Source organism: Haplochromis burtoni, unplaced genomic scaffold (assembly GCF_018398535.1).
Source record: "Haplochromis burtoni strain Fernald_Lab_line unplaced genomic scaffold, NCSU_Asbu1 Contig_73, whole genome shotgun sequence".
NCBI lineage: Eukaryota > Metazoa > Chordata > Actinopteri > Cichliformes > Cichlidae > Haplochromis > Haplochromis burtoni.
The window spans coordinates 580887-598485 of NW_024582434.1; the positions used below are offsets into that span (position 1 = coordinate 580887).

The 17599-nt window shown below is 40.3% G+C and overlaps 1 protein-coding gene across 1 annotated transcript in view; it reads right to left on the reverse strand.

Moving 5' to 3' along the window:
• The window catches only part of LOC102300902 (polycomb group RING finger protein 3), a 70167-nt gene that overhangs the window by 27584 nt on the left and 24984 nt on the right, over positions 1-17599 (reverse strand). The window contains exons 2-3 of the mRNA XM_005924052.3: positions 8452-8561; positions 4293-4410 (exon numbers count right to left, since the gene is read on the reverse strand). Of these exons, the coding sequence (XP_005924114.1) occupies positions 4293-4410; positions 8452-8466 (133 nt within the window). The 5' untranslated portion in view covers positions 8467-8561. The remainder of the gene's footprint in view (positions 1-4292; positions 4411-8451; positions 8562-17599) is intronic.

Consider the following 17599-nt stretch of genomic DNA (forward strand, 5'->3'; position numbering starts at 1 on the left):
AAAAAAAAAAAAAAAAAAAAAAAGACATACTGGATCACAAACTGCGTCTAATGAATCTCATACTGCCAACAATGCCTGTGCTTAAAGAAAATGACCCCTCACCTATGGATCCCTTCATGTGTACAGCACATGTTGTGTACAACCCAGCACTGTAATTTGCAGCACGTGGTTCACCACTTTACCCATCTCAGCCACACTTTTTTTCCCCTCCCGTTTCTGTGACAATAGAGCTCGATCTGTCAGAACAGCTGCAGTGGTGACGTGATGTGAATCTCTTTGTCTCCACTCTCCAATGGTGGAGCCTTTCTCCAAGTGAGAGGGAGAGTCAAAGCATCACGTCTGGACTCAGACGCCTTAAGTGGGCAGAGGGGCTTCCATCTGTGAGTGAAGAGCTCCCTCTGGTGGGCAAGAGAGGTACTAAAATGTCTGTGGTTATCTTAACATATATTCCAGCACATGTCTGATACAGGGTTATGTTTATTTTCACTGTTCTGCTCTAATCAGTGTCCAATTTATCAAATCATTTTTTTAATCTCCCCAAATGCTGAGTGTGTTGTTCCTGAAATAAATGTGTCAAGTTCAATTAAGCTGCTCCACAGGGGGTGAGAGCGGCCCCCAGCTCAGAATGCTTGGACACTTTTTATTATCCTGCATCAGAAAATTGTGATTTCACAAAAACAGCCATCTTAATCTGCCAACATGAGCAGCTTGGTGTGGTTAGCTAGGCAATCTAAAGACTCTCATGTGAGCATTAGAGGGCACTTAAGGTTGTGGGGGGGGGACAGGCCAAGGCCTCGACAACTCGGAGACCCCTGCGGGGATTATGAAATGTCAAGTTCAAGGTTGAGGGGGGGAAAAGCAATAAAATGCTAAACAATGTGCAACCATTCAGCACGTGATGACTTGATTTAAAAGTGAGACTGCAGGATAAACCAGGCCTCACTCAGTATTCAGGAAGTGTTTGGTGACATGTTGGAGGAGGTGAAGCCAGACGCCCTCAAGAGGTTTAAAACCTACTGAGAACTTTATTTAAAAAAAATAAAAATAAAACAAAATACCCCATCGGGTGCCTAGTTATTCAAACTCAACCATCTCATTTGCTGAAAATATGAAGTCTGCACTGTTTCATTCTCTTTCAGCTTTGATTGTGGAAAAACTGACATAATGGCAGTGATGCAGGTTTTAACCCTGTAAAGACGCAGCCACCTGGCTTTACATGTCTGGTTTGCATTTTGTATGCTCGAGTTATCCTTGTCTAATATTAAACTTGGTGTGATCAGATCTGTGACAAATCAGCAAAAAAAAAAAATCAAAGAAATTCAGCAGCAGAGTAAACATGATTTCTTGTAAAGTTATAAAAAGCACAAAAAAAACAAAAACAACATTTCCTTCGCCTTTGAGGTTTCAGCGCCTGATGTCGTCAAGCCTTTTATTTCCTCTTTGTTCTTGGTTTTTTGTCGTTTTCATTTCTTCTGCAAAGCTCCTTCTACATTAAAAACATCAACTTCTTACTTATTGCTGCCAATACACGGAGCAACTCTCAGTTACTCGCCCACTAATCAAATCCGCGATCAAATTGGCTGCTGACCAAACTTTCAAACTCCATTAAAAAGGCCTTTAATCTGTAAATTACCTCAAATGCTCCAAATGAAAGCCATTCAGTTTCATCTTGTAAGACCAGAAAACATTTTAATTTCGGAAGCGCTGCAACTGAAGCTGCACTTTAGCTTCTCTTGGCCTTTGAGGAGTCCTGGATTACTTTGTTTGTTTACTTTTCAAAAGCACAATCAGCTCATACACAGTAGTTATTATGAACTCTGCAGCCGTTACGATCAGACGCCGGTGAACACACAGAATCAAACTTTCTGCATGAGCGCCGTCTGGTTTCACGCACCAGAAAGCACAAACCAACAACAACCAGTGCAACGTATCTGACTCTTTTCCTCTAAAGCAGCTCTGCCAGACGTTGCTTCTGTTTTTACATGCCGATCATGCCATTTTATTAAGTACACCAGCAAAATACATTAAAATAGGCTCTACCTTTATGCAACTCAGTTTTCCGTGTCTAAACAGACGACTTTAAAAGGTTTAGAAGTTCCAAGAATTTTTTAAAAAAGTTTTTGATATCAGTTTTTGAATCTGATTTAACCAAAATCGTTTTCAGTTTCATTTTTCCGACACGTGCCTTGCATACACATGTTCTCCAATATGAACCAGTCCTCTGCAAAGACTTCTCTTTTTGGGTTCCTTCTTTTAAGAAATGGCTCTTTATGTTATGTAATGTCATGACTAAGACCCAAAGTATCTTAAGACTTGATGTATTTACCCAATAACAAAAACCTTACAGTCATCATCACAGGTGAACTCTGATTGATTTTTTTTGTGCACTAATGAAGTGGTCACTCTGTATTTCAGCAACAGACTGTCCAAAACTATCCTATTATCACCAAAACTGTACTAACCAGCAGGTGGTGTAAGTGTGGCCCTTATATCTGGAGCTCATGTTAAAAACAAAAAAACAAAATTAACATTAATTAAGGTTAAGACTTGCTAATATTAAAAAAATAAATAAAAAGGTAAGAAAGTGTAGCCACGAGGAGCCTCTTCATGAGACAAACAAAATGTGAGCAGTCAAACTTAACGCCTTTATAATCAGTCCTTCAGACACTGGTTAAAGAGTCTTTTTAAGTCCAGGAAACTTTAGGAGTTAAAGGCAGGATCAGAATGTGTGTGTTTGGGGGGAAAAGAGGGATTAAAGTTTTGTGTTTGTGGAAAACAAGACCAATGCATGGATAAAGAACCTAAAAGTGACTTTTTGCACATTTCTATTGCACTATTGTGTTTGTGTCTGGTGTTGCAGTCTTTGTTTTTTGGTTTGCTATTCTTTGTATTTTTTGTATATTTTTTGTATATTGCACTTTATGTAGTCCTGTGTTGATTGTCTGTTATATTGTTTGTTGTATGTCATATTTAGCACCATGGTCTTGGAGGAATATTGTCTCATTTCACTTTGCACTGTACCGCTGCACATGGTTGGAATGACAATAAAACCACTTGACTAATTTTCAGTTTCAGATAGGATGGGAAATATCCACAGTCCTCACAGTGATGAAAAAAAAATCCTGAATGCAGATCCAGATCGAACGTCGACCCAATCATCACCTCTGGCACAATTTTCATTGTGCCAAAACTGAACTTTTTACAAAACCTCTTTGGCTGAGTTAACATCAGTGACAGTGGCAATGACTTCGCACAGCCTGCCTTCACAAACATGTAAACGCGTTTAATTACACTGTATGAGTTGAGCTTAAACCTGCGTCCAGACTGGAAGCAGTGGGCTGCTCACGCATCGCTTTGAAGCTGGTGGCCGATCGCTTGCAACATTTCAGGCTCCAGCTAATTAGGCGATCCTCTAATGTATATACCACCAGGCCACATGTCGACTAATAGTGTTCTTCACTCTTATTGGTCTCTTCAGTTGCTCGCCTGGAAACTAAGAAAAGTTTCTCTCGGGCCCCGCCCAATTCCTGTCACCAGCGGTTATCACTATGGTCACTTCTGGTCGCATCCAGTGTGGACACAGCTTTGATTAAGAGAGGGTTTTTCATCATTTTTACTGAAGACGCTGACTAAACTCTGTTTTTAAGGTTACGTCCTAAAAAAACTACTTATTTTCATAGAATTTGTAAGAGAACTCTAAAGATGCTCATGGATCCAGATGAGTCTTTGTGTCTGGGTTAAGGCATTGGATCAGACAAGATAACGCCTCTACCTGCAGCATGAACCAGGTGTTATCACAGCGCTTTATTGAAAACACCCAGCTGATGCATAAGAGGTGACTTAGTTTGATATTTTTATGAGACTAATAAATGTGCAGAATATCTGGTCTGCCCTCTTGTGAGTCTTTGTACGCGCATCTACTTCATATTCAAAGCCATTTGTTGGAAAACACCAGCACAAATGAAGATTGTTTTGAGATTATGCTCTGCAGAAACAGTAAAGGAAGAAGCAACAGTCAACCTGACCAACAGAAACAGCAACAAGCGGCGCTGCACAGATATCAGAAGCATCGCTCAGCCTCCAGGATTTTTTCCCCCGAACGGCAAAGAGCCAAGAAAAATCCTGGGAGACAAAAACAGTGTGTGTGTGTGTGTGTGTGTGTGTGTGTGTGTGTGTGTGTGTGTGTGTGTGTGTGAGACACACAACAGAAAACTTAAAAACAGAAGCGAGCAGATGAGAAAGAAGAAGCGAGAGTACTTGAAATCACAGAGTGAGGGGTGGGGAGGACCTACAGGTGTGTAAGCACTCTGTGACGGTGGTGGCGTCAATCAGGTAGCCCTCACACAGACGACATGTGATGTGGGCGTTGATGTGACACAGCTTTATCTTCCTCGTCAGCATGTCGGGGTTCTGGAGGAGGAGACAAATTTAGCAGTTAGCCATCTTTCACGCTTTCGTCAGAACAGGGTTTTTAATCTTTTGATGCCCTTGAAGAAAAAGTTTTATAGCCTACTGCAGCTATTTAAGCCCTGCTGTTCCCTTCAATTTACCTCCTACCTGAGACAATCCAGGTGAATCACCAAATGCTGGCAGTAATGACTTCGAACTAACGACGAAATCGGCCGAGCCTTTAGCTGAGCGTAGCGGCGCTCTCAGACAGGCTGGCAGAACAGGCTGCGGGGGGAGCTGCTCATCTGGTGATTCATGCTTTAACAGAGCTGCACGGGAGCTATGTTGAAAGCAGTGATTTGCTAAACAGGAGCTGAGTTTGCGTTGAGTAACAGCATGACTAACTGTGGTTTCACTCTGCGAGGGGCATCTTTAGGGAGTCGACCGTTCTCACAGAAACTCTGCTCGGGTGTTAACGGTCAACTCACCTGTCAGACCAGAAACTTCACTTAGTGGCTGCTAAAAATGTGACTTTAAATCCTTTTAGATCTGTTTAGATTAGTACAAATAAAATTACAAACAAGACAGATCTTACTGGGAAGTTGAAAATTATGTACTAAATAACTAGAGTTTCATCTTTTTTTAATAAATGCTTAAAATTAGGCTAGAAAATCTCAACTGTTCCTACTCCAGTTTAAATGTGTGTCCTCTGTTAAACTACTGTAATCTCCTACAGTTCAGAGCTCCTACAGTTGTCACATGCATAAAGCCTCAAACAGCTGTGTGCTACATGCACACTGCCCCCGCTCACTCACACTCACACACACACACACACACACACACGACTGAAAACCAACACTCACTGGTTCGTTTGCTTTGGGTGGAAACCTTAAGTTTACAGTTGACAGAGTGTCGCCTTGATAAACAGAACTGAGGCTCAATCAAAGATAAGGCGACAGGCGAAAATGGCTTTTATCTTTCCTTCTGATTTAATTTTTTTTTTAAACTTAACTTCAGCCTATTTTGATTACATCAAGCAACACTGGTGACCCCATCTGATCAACTCCACCTGATAATCTTTTTTGTAGCATTTGTGTGTCTGTCTGTAAATAGTATAGCTTGAAAGGTTTAGAATGAATTCTGATTACACTTAGGTAGGTGTAGGTGTGTCGAATGGGGTCAATAAAATTTGGCTTACGTCCATTGTAGTCCTTAAGGTCAACTTAATCATTTATTTATAATAAAAAAAAAAAAGAAAAAAAAAAGACAAAAAGCCTTAAACTACAAAAAAAGAAGCACTCAGAGAGCTCGAATCTTTTAAGGAAATTAATATTTTCTAAATATTCATTTTGAGATTGAAGAGATTGAGATATGGTACTATCTATATGTTGACAAAACACCACACTTGTATAGGTCACTTTCATAGTTATAAGGCTTTTTGTGAATTTCTGATAAATAAATCATTAAGTTGACCTTGAATTTCATTTAGCTCTGTCTTAGTTTTGCTGCCTCCACGTGCAAACAATGAGCAAAAGGCATATTCAAAATCCATTTTTATATTCTGGTGGTTCCGACACTGTGTGGCCTTCCTCCGCGCCCTGCTTTAGTCAGTCTCATTCAGATCGAGACGGATGTAATGACTTAGTTACAACTGAATTACAGTGGGGAAAACTACCTGGAAAACTACCTGAAAAGCTTTATTTTTGTTTTTTAAAACTTGCTCTGATCTCCACTGTCACAGATCATTTTTAGAAGAGGATGTCTGAGTGGCATCTTTCTCTTTTATGTGACTGGATCTAGCCCTTCAGCCTTGAAGAGTCACCCTGAGGAGACCCAACACTCTATACATGTTTTTATGGTTTAGTAAATTTACCATAAGGATCAAATGTAATTAATATGCAAAAGCTGCAATTTTTCCTTCCTGACAGATAAATCAGAGACATAAAGGTTGACAACAGCAGACTGACTGCTGAGGCCAAATGATCAGATGTGCAACAACCAGTAAGGATACCTCAGATAATGGCCAGTTGCACTCAGTGAAGGAGACAGTGAGACAGCCAACATTCATTATTTAGAGGCTCAAAGCTGCTCAGAAATCGTTCCTGAGTGTCAGACCGATTCAAGAGTCTCCACACCAGGATGGAAAACAATCAAAAATGTTCCTCAAAACATCAGGTTTTCACACAAGTTTAGAGACATTTAAAGAGTTAGTAATGAACAGCACTTACTAATGATAGAAGAAGTTTGTGGTAAGATAATAAATAAAATACTTTTGATCAAAGGTAAATACTGAATAAAATTTTTCTAAATTTGAAACTTTATATTTTAGCTAGCATAATATTAAACTGAACATCTGTTATTTATAATTACTTCTGGGGGGAAAAAATAAATAAGTAATAAACCAATTTTTCAGGCAGAAAAGCAGTTTGATGCAGAATCAAATGTTTAAGTTCATTACTAAATAATAAATATGATGCTAATTTATCTATTCAAATCTTTAGCTGCCTCCCAAAATGTGAACTTTTCAAGTAAAGCACTGAAAAAACACCACCGGAGTGAAACCTTTTCAGTTTCTTATTAGGCCGGAGGTTTCCAAATGTTGTGCAGTAGTTTGAACTACAGTTTTTCACAGGACTGGATAGTCAGATGAAGGCACATTTCTAGAGCTAACTGTAAATCTACTAAATAAACACCTGATTCAGGAGCTTGTTGAACCACTTTTAGCAGCAATACATTGAATTAATCATTTTCTTTATGATTTTATCAGTTTAACACATCACTGTGGAGGAATTTCGGCTCAATCGTTTTTCCAATGTTGCTTCATTTCAGTGAGGTTTGCATTCATGCGCAGCTCTCTGAATGTCCAACTACAGCAGCTCAGTCAGGCTGAGGTCTGTTCTGTTGTAGATCTGTTGCTGTGCTTGGGATCATTGTTCTGTTATACGACCCATTTTGGGCTAAGCCTTAGCTTTCAAGCAAATGGAAGATGAGCTCACATTTGACTCTAGAATACTTTGGTACACACAGGAGTTCAAAGTTGACTCAATAACTGCAAGGTGCCCAAATCCTCAGCCCTCTCATCATGCAGACGACTGGTGTGTCTTTGTGCTGATACGCTGTCTTTGGTTTTGTGCATCATGGACAAACGTCTCCACTTTGGTCCAGAAGTCTTGTAGTTTGTTCAAATTCAGCTTTGCAAACCTAAGCTGTACTGTCATTTTCTTTTTAGAGAGAAGAGGCTTTCCTTTCAAACCTTCAATACTTGTTCAGACTTTTTCTAATCGTACCATCATCTGCTTCAACCTTTAGGAGGATACCAAGGCCTGTACAGTCTGAGATGTAGCTCTCCATTTTTTTCCTAGTTTCTCTGAGCAATGCACAGTCAGACCGTGGGGGGAAATTTGCTGGGACATCCGCTGATGGGAAGAATTTTGCGAGTTAATTTAACATGTGCTTTTGTTAAAGTAAATGGTAAATGGACTGGTTCTTATATAGCTCTCTATCTGAACGCTCAAAGCACTTTACACAACTCGTTCATTCCCATTCACACAAGCACTTTTCTGCGTTTTTAGTGCTGTATAACTAACATTCATCCACACATTCACACTCTGATGGATGCATCGGAGAGCAACCTGGGGTTAGAGGTCACACTCGCTGACGATGAGTTAATCAAACTTATTTGTCTGCTGCTTGCCTATTAGCAGTAAAGCTGTACATTTTTTTAAACCATACTGCTGTATATAGCTCAAAGAAGAAATTATGATGTTTTAATTAAATGAAGGCTATTTTCTGTAAACATGTCAATAAGCGTCCCTTGAAATTTTGGCTCATTCTTCGGTCTCCCTTGGACATAAAATGTTTGAAAACCACTCAAATGCTCAACAATTATTTCACCATTGTTATGAATCATAACACCAAAACAGAACGTTTTTAGAGGACAGTTAATATCACAGGTTATACATAAACAGAAACTGAAAAGATGAAAGGAAAAGATGCTTCCTGTTATTGTGAAAACATTCTAACTTCTTCAAGCACCGATAAACCTCACAGAGCGATTCTTACCCCTAATACCGCCATGCGTCAACTGTGGGTGGTGCAGCAGCCACGTCTCTTCCTGTGGTTGTGCGGCAGTCAGTGTTAGCTGCTCATCATGAAGAGCCTCTTATCAAAGCCTACAAACACAGAAAGAAGCAGATTTAATATTGTAAATAATAAGTAATTATAGCAACAGGGCCTTGCTTTAATATCTGGGAATCAATTCACCTGATTTTGATGGTTTAAAAGATCATCAGTGTCTTATATATGAAAAAACTGTGAATAAAATATCAACCATCTACCAGCACGGCTGTGGTTCCTACAGGTCTCTAAATCTGCTGTCAGATTTTAAGCATTCGTCTTTCTGTTAACTAGAGCTGCTCTGCATAATCATAGAGCCAGAGTACCAGATATTTAGCCTAATAATTATTTAGATTTTTAATTATTAAAATAACAGCTTTATATTTGGTTGTGTTTTACTGAAAAACCAAAGAAAGAAAGCCACCCACAGTCAAAACACTCTGGAAAACTACACATCTCAGTACCACCCACACGCCACAACGACTGCTCGGCCAGAGGGAACACACACACACACACACGCACACGCACACGCACGCGCACGCACACGCACACACACACACACACACACACACAAAAAGCAGGATTGACTGAAACCCCGCTTTAGTCTAACATTGCACAGCGTTCGTGAACGTCACCGTCGTCCTCCACACAAGGAAAGCGGCCATGCTGCAGTGACTGGCTCTGTCGCCACTGTGTGATTCATCACCTAATTGTAGGAGTCCAACCACACCAGTCACGATGGGCGAACACACACCACCCCTAACGCTCCTTCAAACACACATACACACTCACAGCTTCAAAAGAAACTGCCTTCAACGGTGAGTCTGCCAGCCTTCCTCTGTCTGCTCATCAGACCATGAAATTAGCCCAGTTAGTCGACAGAGATGACATGCGGCGACGGTTGCTGAGGACACACACACACACTGTATGGCGGCCTGTTACAGATCGGCAGCACGTCGATGAGATTCACACACATGTTACAGTCACATGACATCCAGCAACCTTTCTGTGATGTAATCTTTGATATTTCTTCAGACGTTGGGTTGAGTTCAGAGTTTCCAAAGCCTGAGATGACCCCCACCGGGAACACACATAAAAATAGCTTTAAAAAAAAAAAAAAAAAAAATAGAAATGAGCTTAAAAAGGAACCAGCATGAAACATCATTTTACCCTAGCCTCACCATTTGCCACAATATGTGGATGACTTTTAAATGTAAAAATCCACCAGTGCCTTGTGTATCTACTCCTGTGGTGGATGCTCAGCCTTAATAGTTAGGTCAGTATAGGTACCGATAAACTCTGTGAGCCAAAAGCTTAAACTTAAGACTGCTGTAAACACCATGTTCATGACATTTTGTTCTTCTTCTTTGTTCGTCTATTACGTCAGAGTGGAGATATCCTTTATATGGTTTTCTCAGAAAAATTGCTGCAGCGTCAAGTTCAAGGGCAGCCAATTAGGAGAATGATGGCTTAAAGGCAGGTGTGGGTTATAGTTATATTGGGACTCAACTATACTCTGTTGCAGACCCGAGGGCCTAGTAGTCCTTCCTGTGATACTATACATGGCTATAGAGACAGGCATGCAAACATCTGACGATGAAATTTGCATCCCACAGTCCCTACTGCTCCGTGGATACGGAAATGATAATCCTGGCCTTGCCGGCACCAACTTATGAAGAGATATATATTAAGCAGAACTGAGTTCAGATTATTGGTGGAGCCCTAGTCCTAGTTTCTCATGCAGCCTCTCGGAAAATTAATTGCCCAACGCTGATTTAAAGGGATGCAGTAGGGAGCTAAAACAAATTGTTCAGCAGAAAGACTGACTGAGTGGCTCCATCACGCAACATTATCAGATAAATGAGGCTCATTTGTCCCATTTTGAGTCCAATAATAAACACATAGGAATAAAACTCTCCTTGAGGCATGTCAGCTGCTTTGAAACACACATTTGTACACCTGAACTTTACCTTTCAACATAAGAGACTCTCACTTTAATGTAATGTTATATAACATTACAGGCTTCCTGCCAGTTTTGAACCATCATGTTCCCAGAGGTGTTGGATGTAGTGTTGGTCATTTCTTCCACACAAGCCCGATAAAAACTGCTTCTTTGTAGCCGAATGCGCACTGCCGACACTTTCTAAAATTTGTCATTTCTTGCTTTACCTTAAGTGACTAATTAAGTATTTAAAACTTAACAATTATTGGCCCATAGCAGCTCTAGTATGCTGAAGCATCAAGACATAACTGATTAAAAACAGAAGAGGAAGTGTCCACAAACTTCTGGCACTGCAGCGTGCATGTGAGATTAGTTTGCAACCTCTAAACACAACAATTACAAACCTGTAGCAAAGTCAGTCTTCCACATCGTATTGGAAGAACACGCATCTGTATTCTTTATGAACACGCTGTTCTGAGATCACGTCTTTATTTGGACAGCATAGGGAAAAAAATACCTTCAGGCTGTCAGAGCTTTGCTTTGAAATCATATTTGACCATCTATGTCTGTCTGTGGGATGGAGTAGAGATGAAATATACAGTATATATAAAGCGTACCACATAACAAACCACAACTGAGCTCAGCTCAGTTCAGTGCCAACTTGAGGCCGCTGCATTCAGGGTCATTTAAGGATACCAGCTATTTAAAAGCTGCAGAAAGCAGCACAAAAGGCACAGCGCTTCTACCATTATATTAGAGACACTTCCATCATTGTCAACTATCAGATAAAAGCAGCATCCTGGAGGACAAGTGGGTAAGACACACAGCTTTTAATTGCAACTACCATTATCAAATTCATGAAAGGTCTCTGATGCATTTCAGTCTCCTCTGTGTCTCAGCTCATTTCCTGCCCGTCTCACCTGTCAGCAGCAGAGGTGGGAATCACAGTGACTTACAATCTGATACCATCATTTCACATTGCCCGCTGAATTATGCATTTATTCACCGCGTCATTGTTTCAGTGTGTGCACCAGTGGTGTTCGGTTTGAACGAAGCATCAGCTTTATTAATTAGTGCCACACTACAGGCATCTGGCAACACAGTAACAATCTGATACCAGGGGTAATTTGGTGAGCTGTAGGTCACATTGGGCGATACACATATGTTACACCCTGGACAGGTCGCCAGTCCATTTAGTACTCAGAGCAACAACTGCTCACCCCTGAGGCCAATTTAAAGTCACCAGTTAGGCTAATGTCTTGGACTTGGGAGGAGGCCAGAGTACCTGGAGAGAACCCACACAGGCACAAGGAGAATATGCAAAGAAATAGAAAGGTTCTACCCAGCCAGCAGGTATAATGTGATTCTCCTAAATTATTTGCAATATAGTTTCATTTCAGCTTTCCTGCATCTCAGTTTCACTCCAATGTGTCCTCACACATAAATCTCACGTGGAGTGAATCTGACTGGTGAAGTGAAATAATCAAAAAAATCAAGCTGACATTACCACATTAAGATTACTGCAAGCACAATACAGCATTGTGCTTGCAATGCTTCCCGACAAGGGTTATGAGCAAATCTGCTGGGCTCCACGGGGTCTTAGTGACAAAAATGTTGTCATCAGATAGTGAAAGTAGGATTCTGTGCATGCCTGCCAGGTTTTACTGACCGCTACACCGTACCAACCATTGGAGTCCTCAAAGAAGTATAGCAGGAATAACTGGTCTGAGTCCACAACAAACTATAGGCCCTGTTTTACAACAACCCTAAAGTGAGAGCAAGAAACACCAACACAGAAAGACTCACTATGACCACAGTTTGTGTTTAAATTTAATGAATAAATAAATATACTGCAAACATACCAAGAAAAGCTGTTGGTATCAGAGGTGTGAAATGCCTCCTAATTGCCAACTCTTTGCTGTTGGCTTCCTTCATCACTATACTCCTTTTAGCTTTATTTAGGCATAAACAGGCAGATATGAGCCAAATATCTGCGGTGTATCCCTAAATGATGCTCTGAAAGCTTTTCCTGACTGCTTGACATTCAACCCTTAACCTGTATTGAAAAAGAACAAACTTCACTTAGTTTTTTCTTCACCCTCATTATTCTGAAGTCATGAAGTAGTGATTCAGAGCGGTAATCTGTTCATAGTGTAGAAAGTCTGCTTCAACACATTCACAGTAGATATAAACACAAATAATAACAGCTTCCTTTTTGCCAGGAGAAAAGTAAATAACTTTTTTTGTCCGTCATATTGAAAGGCTTATGTGCACATTATATTTGCTAGAATCACAAAGAGCCATACGATATCCCACTTTTAGGTAAAACAATACAGCAACAGAGGCTAACCAGGGGGAAATTGTTCCTTTGGCAGCATTTTATCTACAAACTTCATTTCCTGAAGTCTGTAATTGTTCTTGTGATTTGCCACATCAAAGTTCCTACTGCCTTTTCACAAAGAGATGTGAAAATAACTTCCAATATTGCACTTTTTGCTCTTACCCATTTTTATTTTCTCCTGCTGTCAGTCAAACGACCCCACATGCAATTTGCAAGAGGCTGCGGTGCACAGATGTCTCAGCCCAGCAACAAAAAGTGCTTCACCAGACAAGACTAGGTACACCGTTTAAGACTTCAAATGTTTTGGCACTTTAAATTTAACACATCAGGGCTCAAAAAGTTGTCTATTTTATAAATGTATTGGCTCATACAGCATCTGAGAATACTAAAAATGAAATCTCTTACACCAATCGCCCAATCTGGTTCTGCCTGAGGTTTCTTCCTCTCAAAAGGGAATTTTTCCTTCCCGCTATTACTAAAGTGCTTGCTCATAGGGGTCATATAATTGTTGGGTTTTTCCTCTCTATGTATTATTGTGGGGTCTACCTTACAATATAAAGAACCTTGAGGCAACTGTTTTTGTGATTTGGCGCTGTATAAATAAAACTGAATAGAATAGATCCATTAGAATTCAGTACCACGTGATGCACGCCCCATGACGTCATTTGTATGGGACACAAACAAAACACAACAATGGAGGTGGTATAGCTGCTGCTCGGTGCACGGCTTTTTGTCAGACTCGGCGACCATAATGTTGGTTTTTGTGGAACTGGACAAATTCAAATATGACAGTATTGATTTTTCATGAAGGAGTCGCCCTTATGACTCATCAATTGGTGGCATGCAATCTGCTGGTGTCACTTTTTCAGATCACCTCAGATTGCTTGGAACCCCGTCTGAGTAGGTATTAAAAAGTACCCGGTACCAGGTGCTACCACCTGATGGAAAACCCTAAAACTAAAAGTACTCGTGGAAACGGCCTGTTTGTCTAATTTATTTTAGAAACAGGTAAAAAACATCAATCAAAGAAACATCAATCACATCTGAGAAAGTTCATCTTTAAAAAACAAAAAAATGACTGAAACAACTAAAATGACAGATGATAGTTAGTCTAAATCTTTCTTTATGTAGAAATCACTTCTGTTACTTAAAGAAACTCTGATACTGAGTAAGAACGTGAGATGAAAGTAAAAGTAGAAATTATGTGGCTCCGTTCCCACTCTTATTTTCTTTTTGGAGTGATTCACGGTGAGACCATCAACATCATCACAGCCTCCCACTCAAACCTGTCCAACAGAAACTTTTTGCCACAAGAAACTCACATTCACGCCAACGGCACTCTCCTGAAACCAGTCGCTCTGGTTTTTCATTAGCCACAGAAACGACCACATGAGGCTGATCACAGCACTGTTTCTCCCCCTTGAAAACAGACGTCAAGGCAACAGTTTTAATTTGTGCTGGCGATATTCATCTATAGCTTAAATAAAAAGGTATTGTTGCGATGAAGGCATCTTGGTATGTTCACTTCCAGTCTTTATCAGAGATCAATTTTAAATGATCTCTGATGATAAATCTCAAACATGTAAGAACATCTCCTGTGAGGAGGCGCCACAAACAAAGATTTATTCAAAGAAAGACCACACTCCCAGAGGTCTTTACACTGCAAGGTAAACCTACCCTGAGGGACAGCGAAGCTGAAGGGGAGGCAAGGAGAGCGTTATGAGACAAAGGTGAAAAATGAGGTGAAAGATTTTGAGCCTGTCTGAAAAGCATGTTTAGCTCACCACAGAGACATTACTGTCAAAATATAGTTTCATCGCCTATAATTCATGTCAAAACACATTTTTTAAAGCTCCTTAAAGTTAAATTTGTTCCTCTAAGCGAAATACAGTCAATTCAAAACATTTCAGGGAGTCATTTCATATTTTTGGAGCTGTTGTGTAACAGCTTGTAAGCAAAGCCAGCTGCCTCAAAAGGGCAGAAATAGCAATGCAGGTGAAATTTCAGTGTGCCGACTTTCGGTGAAGGTCAGAGGTTTTTTTTGACCCTCTTGACCCTTGAGAGAAACAAACTGAGCCGACCAAATGACATTTCACTGCAGCAGGTTACTTGTTACAGTCTGCCAAGTGCCACCTTTATGTCATGTGGTGAATGAATAACTTGAGCAGAGTCAGGAGGAAGACGACCATCATAAATGATCCAAACTAAACATGTTTTTAGAGCGATTTCAAAAATATACACAGATATATGGAACGATTTTCTTGTTTGCATTCATTCACTTTAGTGATATTACGGTTGCCAGGCATTATAAATCATGTGCAACTCTTTCCTAAAAACCCAGACTCACTCACACTAGTCAAAAAGATGCAAGTAGATTAAGTCAAGCTCTTAAAGGTTGCCAAGAGCTTTTGTTTCTAGATCACCTGCCTGCTTTGGCTTTTGTTTGGCTTCAGCTCTCCATCCTTCTCCCTGTGGAGAAGCACTCATGTCGCTCGGGTTGCACCACGAGACATCTCGCAGTGGACTTGTGCCCTTGTGAGATGGGTTTCGCAGTCAAAAATACCCACTAGTCAATTCCTAAGGTAATAAAAGCAAGTTCCAAGATTTTAACCTAAACCTGAGCAGAAACCACTGCAGACGCTTAAAGGGGGGGGGAAAAGGTGATAAGAGAAAGTTTGAGAGTTAAAAATCTTCCATTTTGGACAAATTGAAGGCGATTACTTGATACTCTAGACAGACAAGAAAATAGTGCATTACAATAACTTAAGTGGGAAGAGATGAAGACATGATGGGCATCGCCAGTTCGCTCCTTGAGACAACTGTCTGCAATTTAACCATTAACTAACCATTATCCAGTTTGGGTTTACAGAACGGTACAGTTGAATGTCGTCAACATACAGATCATAAGAAATGGTTTTAAAACTCATAATGTGACCTACTGGGAGACTGTTCCATAAAATAATAAGTAAAATTAATAAATAAGTAACAAGGCACTTAGACCACATCTTTGTGGAAACCTGCATAGTGATACAGCCAACATCTGGCCAAAAACTACCCAAAAGCCAGGAATTAAGCGAACTACTCCAAACACACCAGAACAACAGGCCAGACAGGTTGGTCAACTGGTTGCTAGGCCCATTAAGGCCTTGATGATTTCAGTGGCTGCATGCAAATAATGTGAAGAGGGGATTAGCAGTGAAAATAGAACTTTTAGCAAAGAAAGGGGTATTTCTTTCCTTTGACAGCATTATTTTGGACATTAAAATGTGTCTACTACCAGCAAATCTTCAATTCTTACTCAGTAAAAGTAACAAATCAGATCTGACCATCAAATTAAAAGAGTCAAAGGTTGAGAAATATTTTTCCTGCTACTTTTGAACAACCTCTAGACCACAGAGAAAAGCTGTGTTATGACACAGCATTTCAAATTCGAGTGGTGTTGGTTGTGACCACAATGACAATGGGTGATCCTCAGTCTACTGCTGCATCGCTGTTTCCAAAAGCTTAGTGTAATATCTGCAGAGGGTTTCAGAAACAACACACCAACTGCTCATGTGGAACCAGGTAATAAGGGAAACAATTTTCTTTCAGATTGAAAACCATGACTCTAAACACTTCGATGAATTATCTGAGTGGGACAAAGACATTCCCAAACACTAGAGCAAACGGTCGGGGGAAAAAGATAAGCTAGGTTTTCTAAGGCAAGTAAAGAAACAAAACAAACAAAACAAAGCTCATCTAAATAAAAAAGAGAAACAAAAAGAAAGAAAGAGAGAAAGAAAGAAAAAAGAGAGATCTAGGCACCAGTGAAGTGTGGGGCTGTCTGCATGGCAACTATTGGACAAGTCACAGAAAGCCCAACAACCAACAGTCCCCAAGTGAAAAACCCAAAAGACTCAGAGAGATCATGCAGCGGGCATGCAGTAAAATCTATGAAAATCTCATGATTTTACTTCCTCCAGATATTTCTTGTCCAACAAAAGCTCTTTTTATGTCATCCTGGATTCAACTGAACTAAGCAGCAAGTTAGTTTGAGCTTCAGGGAGGTCTTCTAGGGAAAGGGGTGCACTTGATCTGAGTAGTAATAAAAAGTTAAAAGGATAATCATTTCATCCCGATTATTTTGTTTTCAAGATGACTGGAAGCAAAAAATCATAACTGAAAATAAAATCTGATTAATCACCCAGCCCAGCTGATGAGTATTAGTGGATGCCGTTTTAAAACCAGTTGCTCTGGGCAGATGGGATAAACTAGTTGCTTCAATAAGGTAATTAATAATCATCGCTGCAAACTTGATGAATCTATTTGACTTTAATGGCTTTCCTTAACAAAGTCACTAGTAAAAAATGTAATTTTATCCCCTCTTTGGGATAAATCATTGTTTTCTTATCTACACACAGGGATTTTTTTTTTTTGTTGCTGTCGTTGTTGTTTTTTTGTTGTCGTTGTTTTAAATTGCAACGAGACATTTCTTCCTCCCCACAGCAGCTTTACAGCTTCCAGCGCACTCATTGATTTTGAGCCACTATTATAATGCAATTCACACTCAGCAATGCAGCCAAGACTTAAGATTAACAACGTTTGCAGTCAATCATGAGCCGAACAACTGGCTCAGTAGCTGATAAGTACACAGAGAGACACACACACTCTCTCACACACACTCTGGCATCACAAAGAGCCCCTGTTGGCCTGCCTGTGGGTAGTGGAGTGTTTGGCCTCGGTATAAATTGGCCGCCAGCTGGAGCGACGGACATTGAAGGCCTGCATCAGTGGACGGAGCCAGGAGGAGAGGCCTCTGCTTGTTGTGGAAG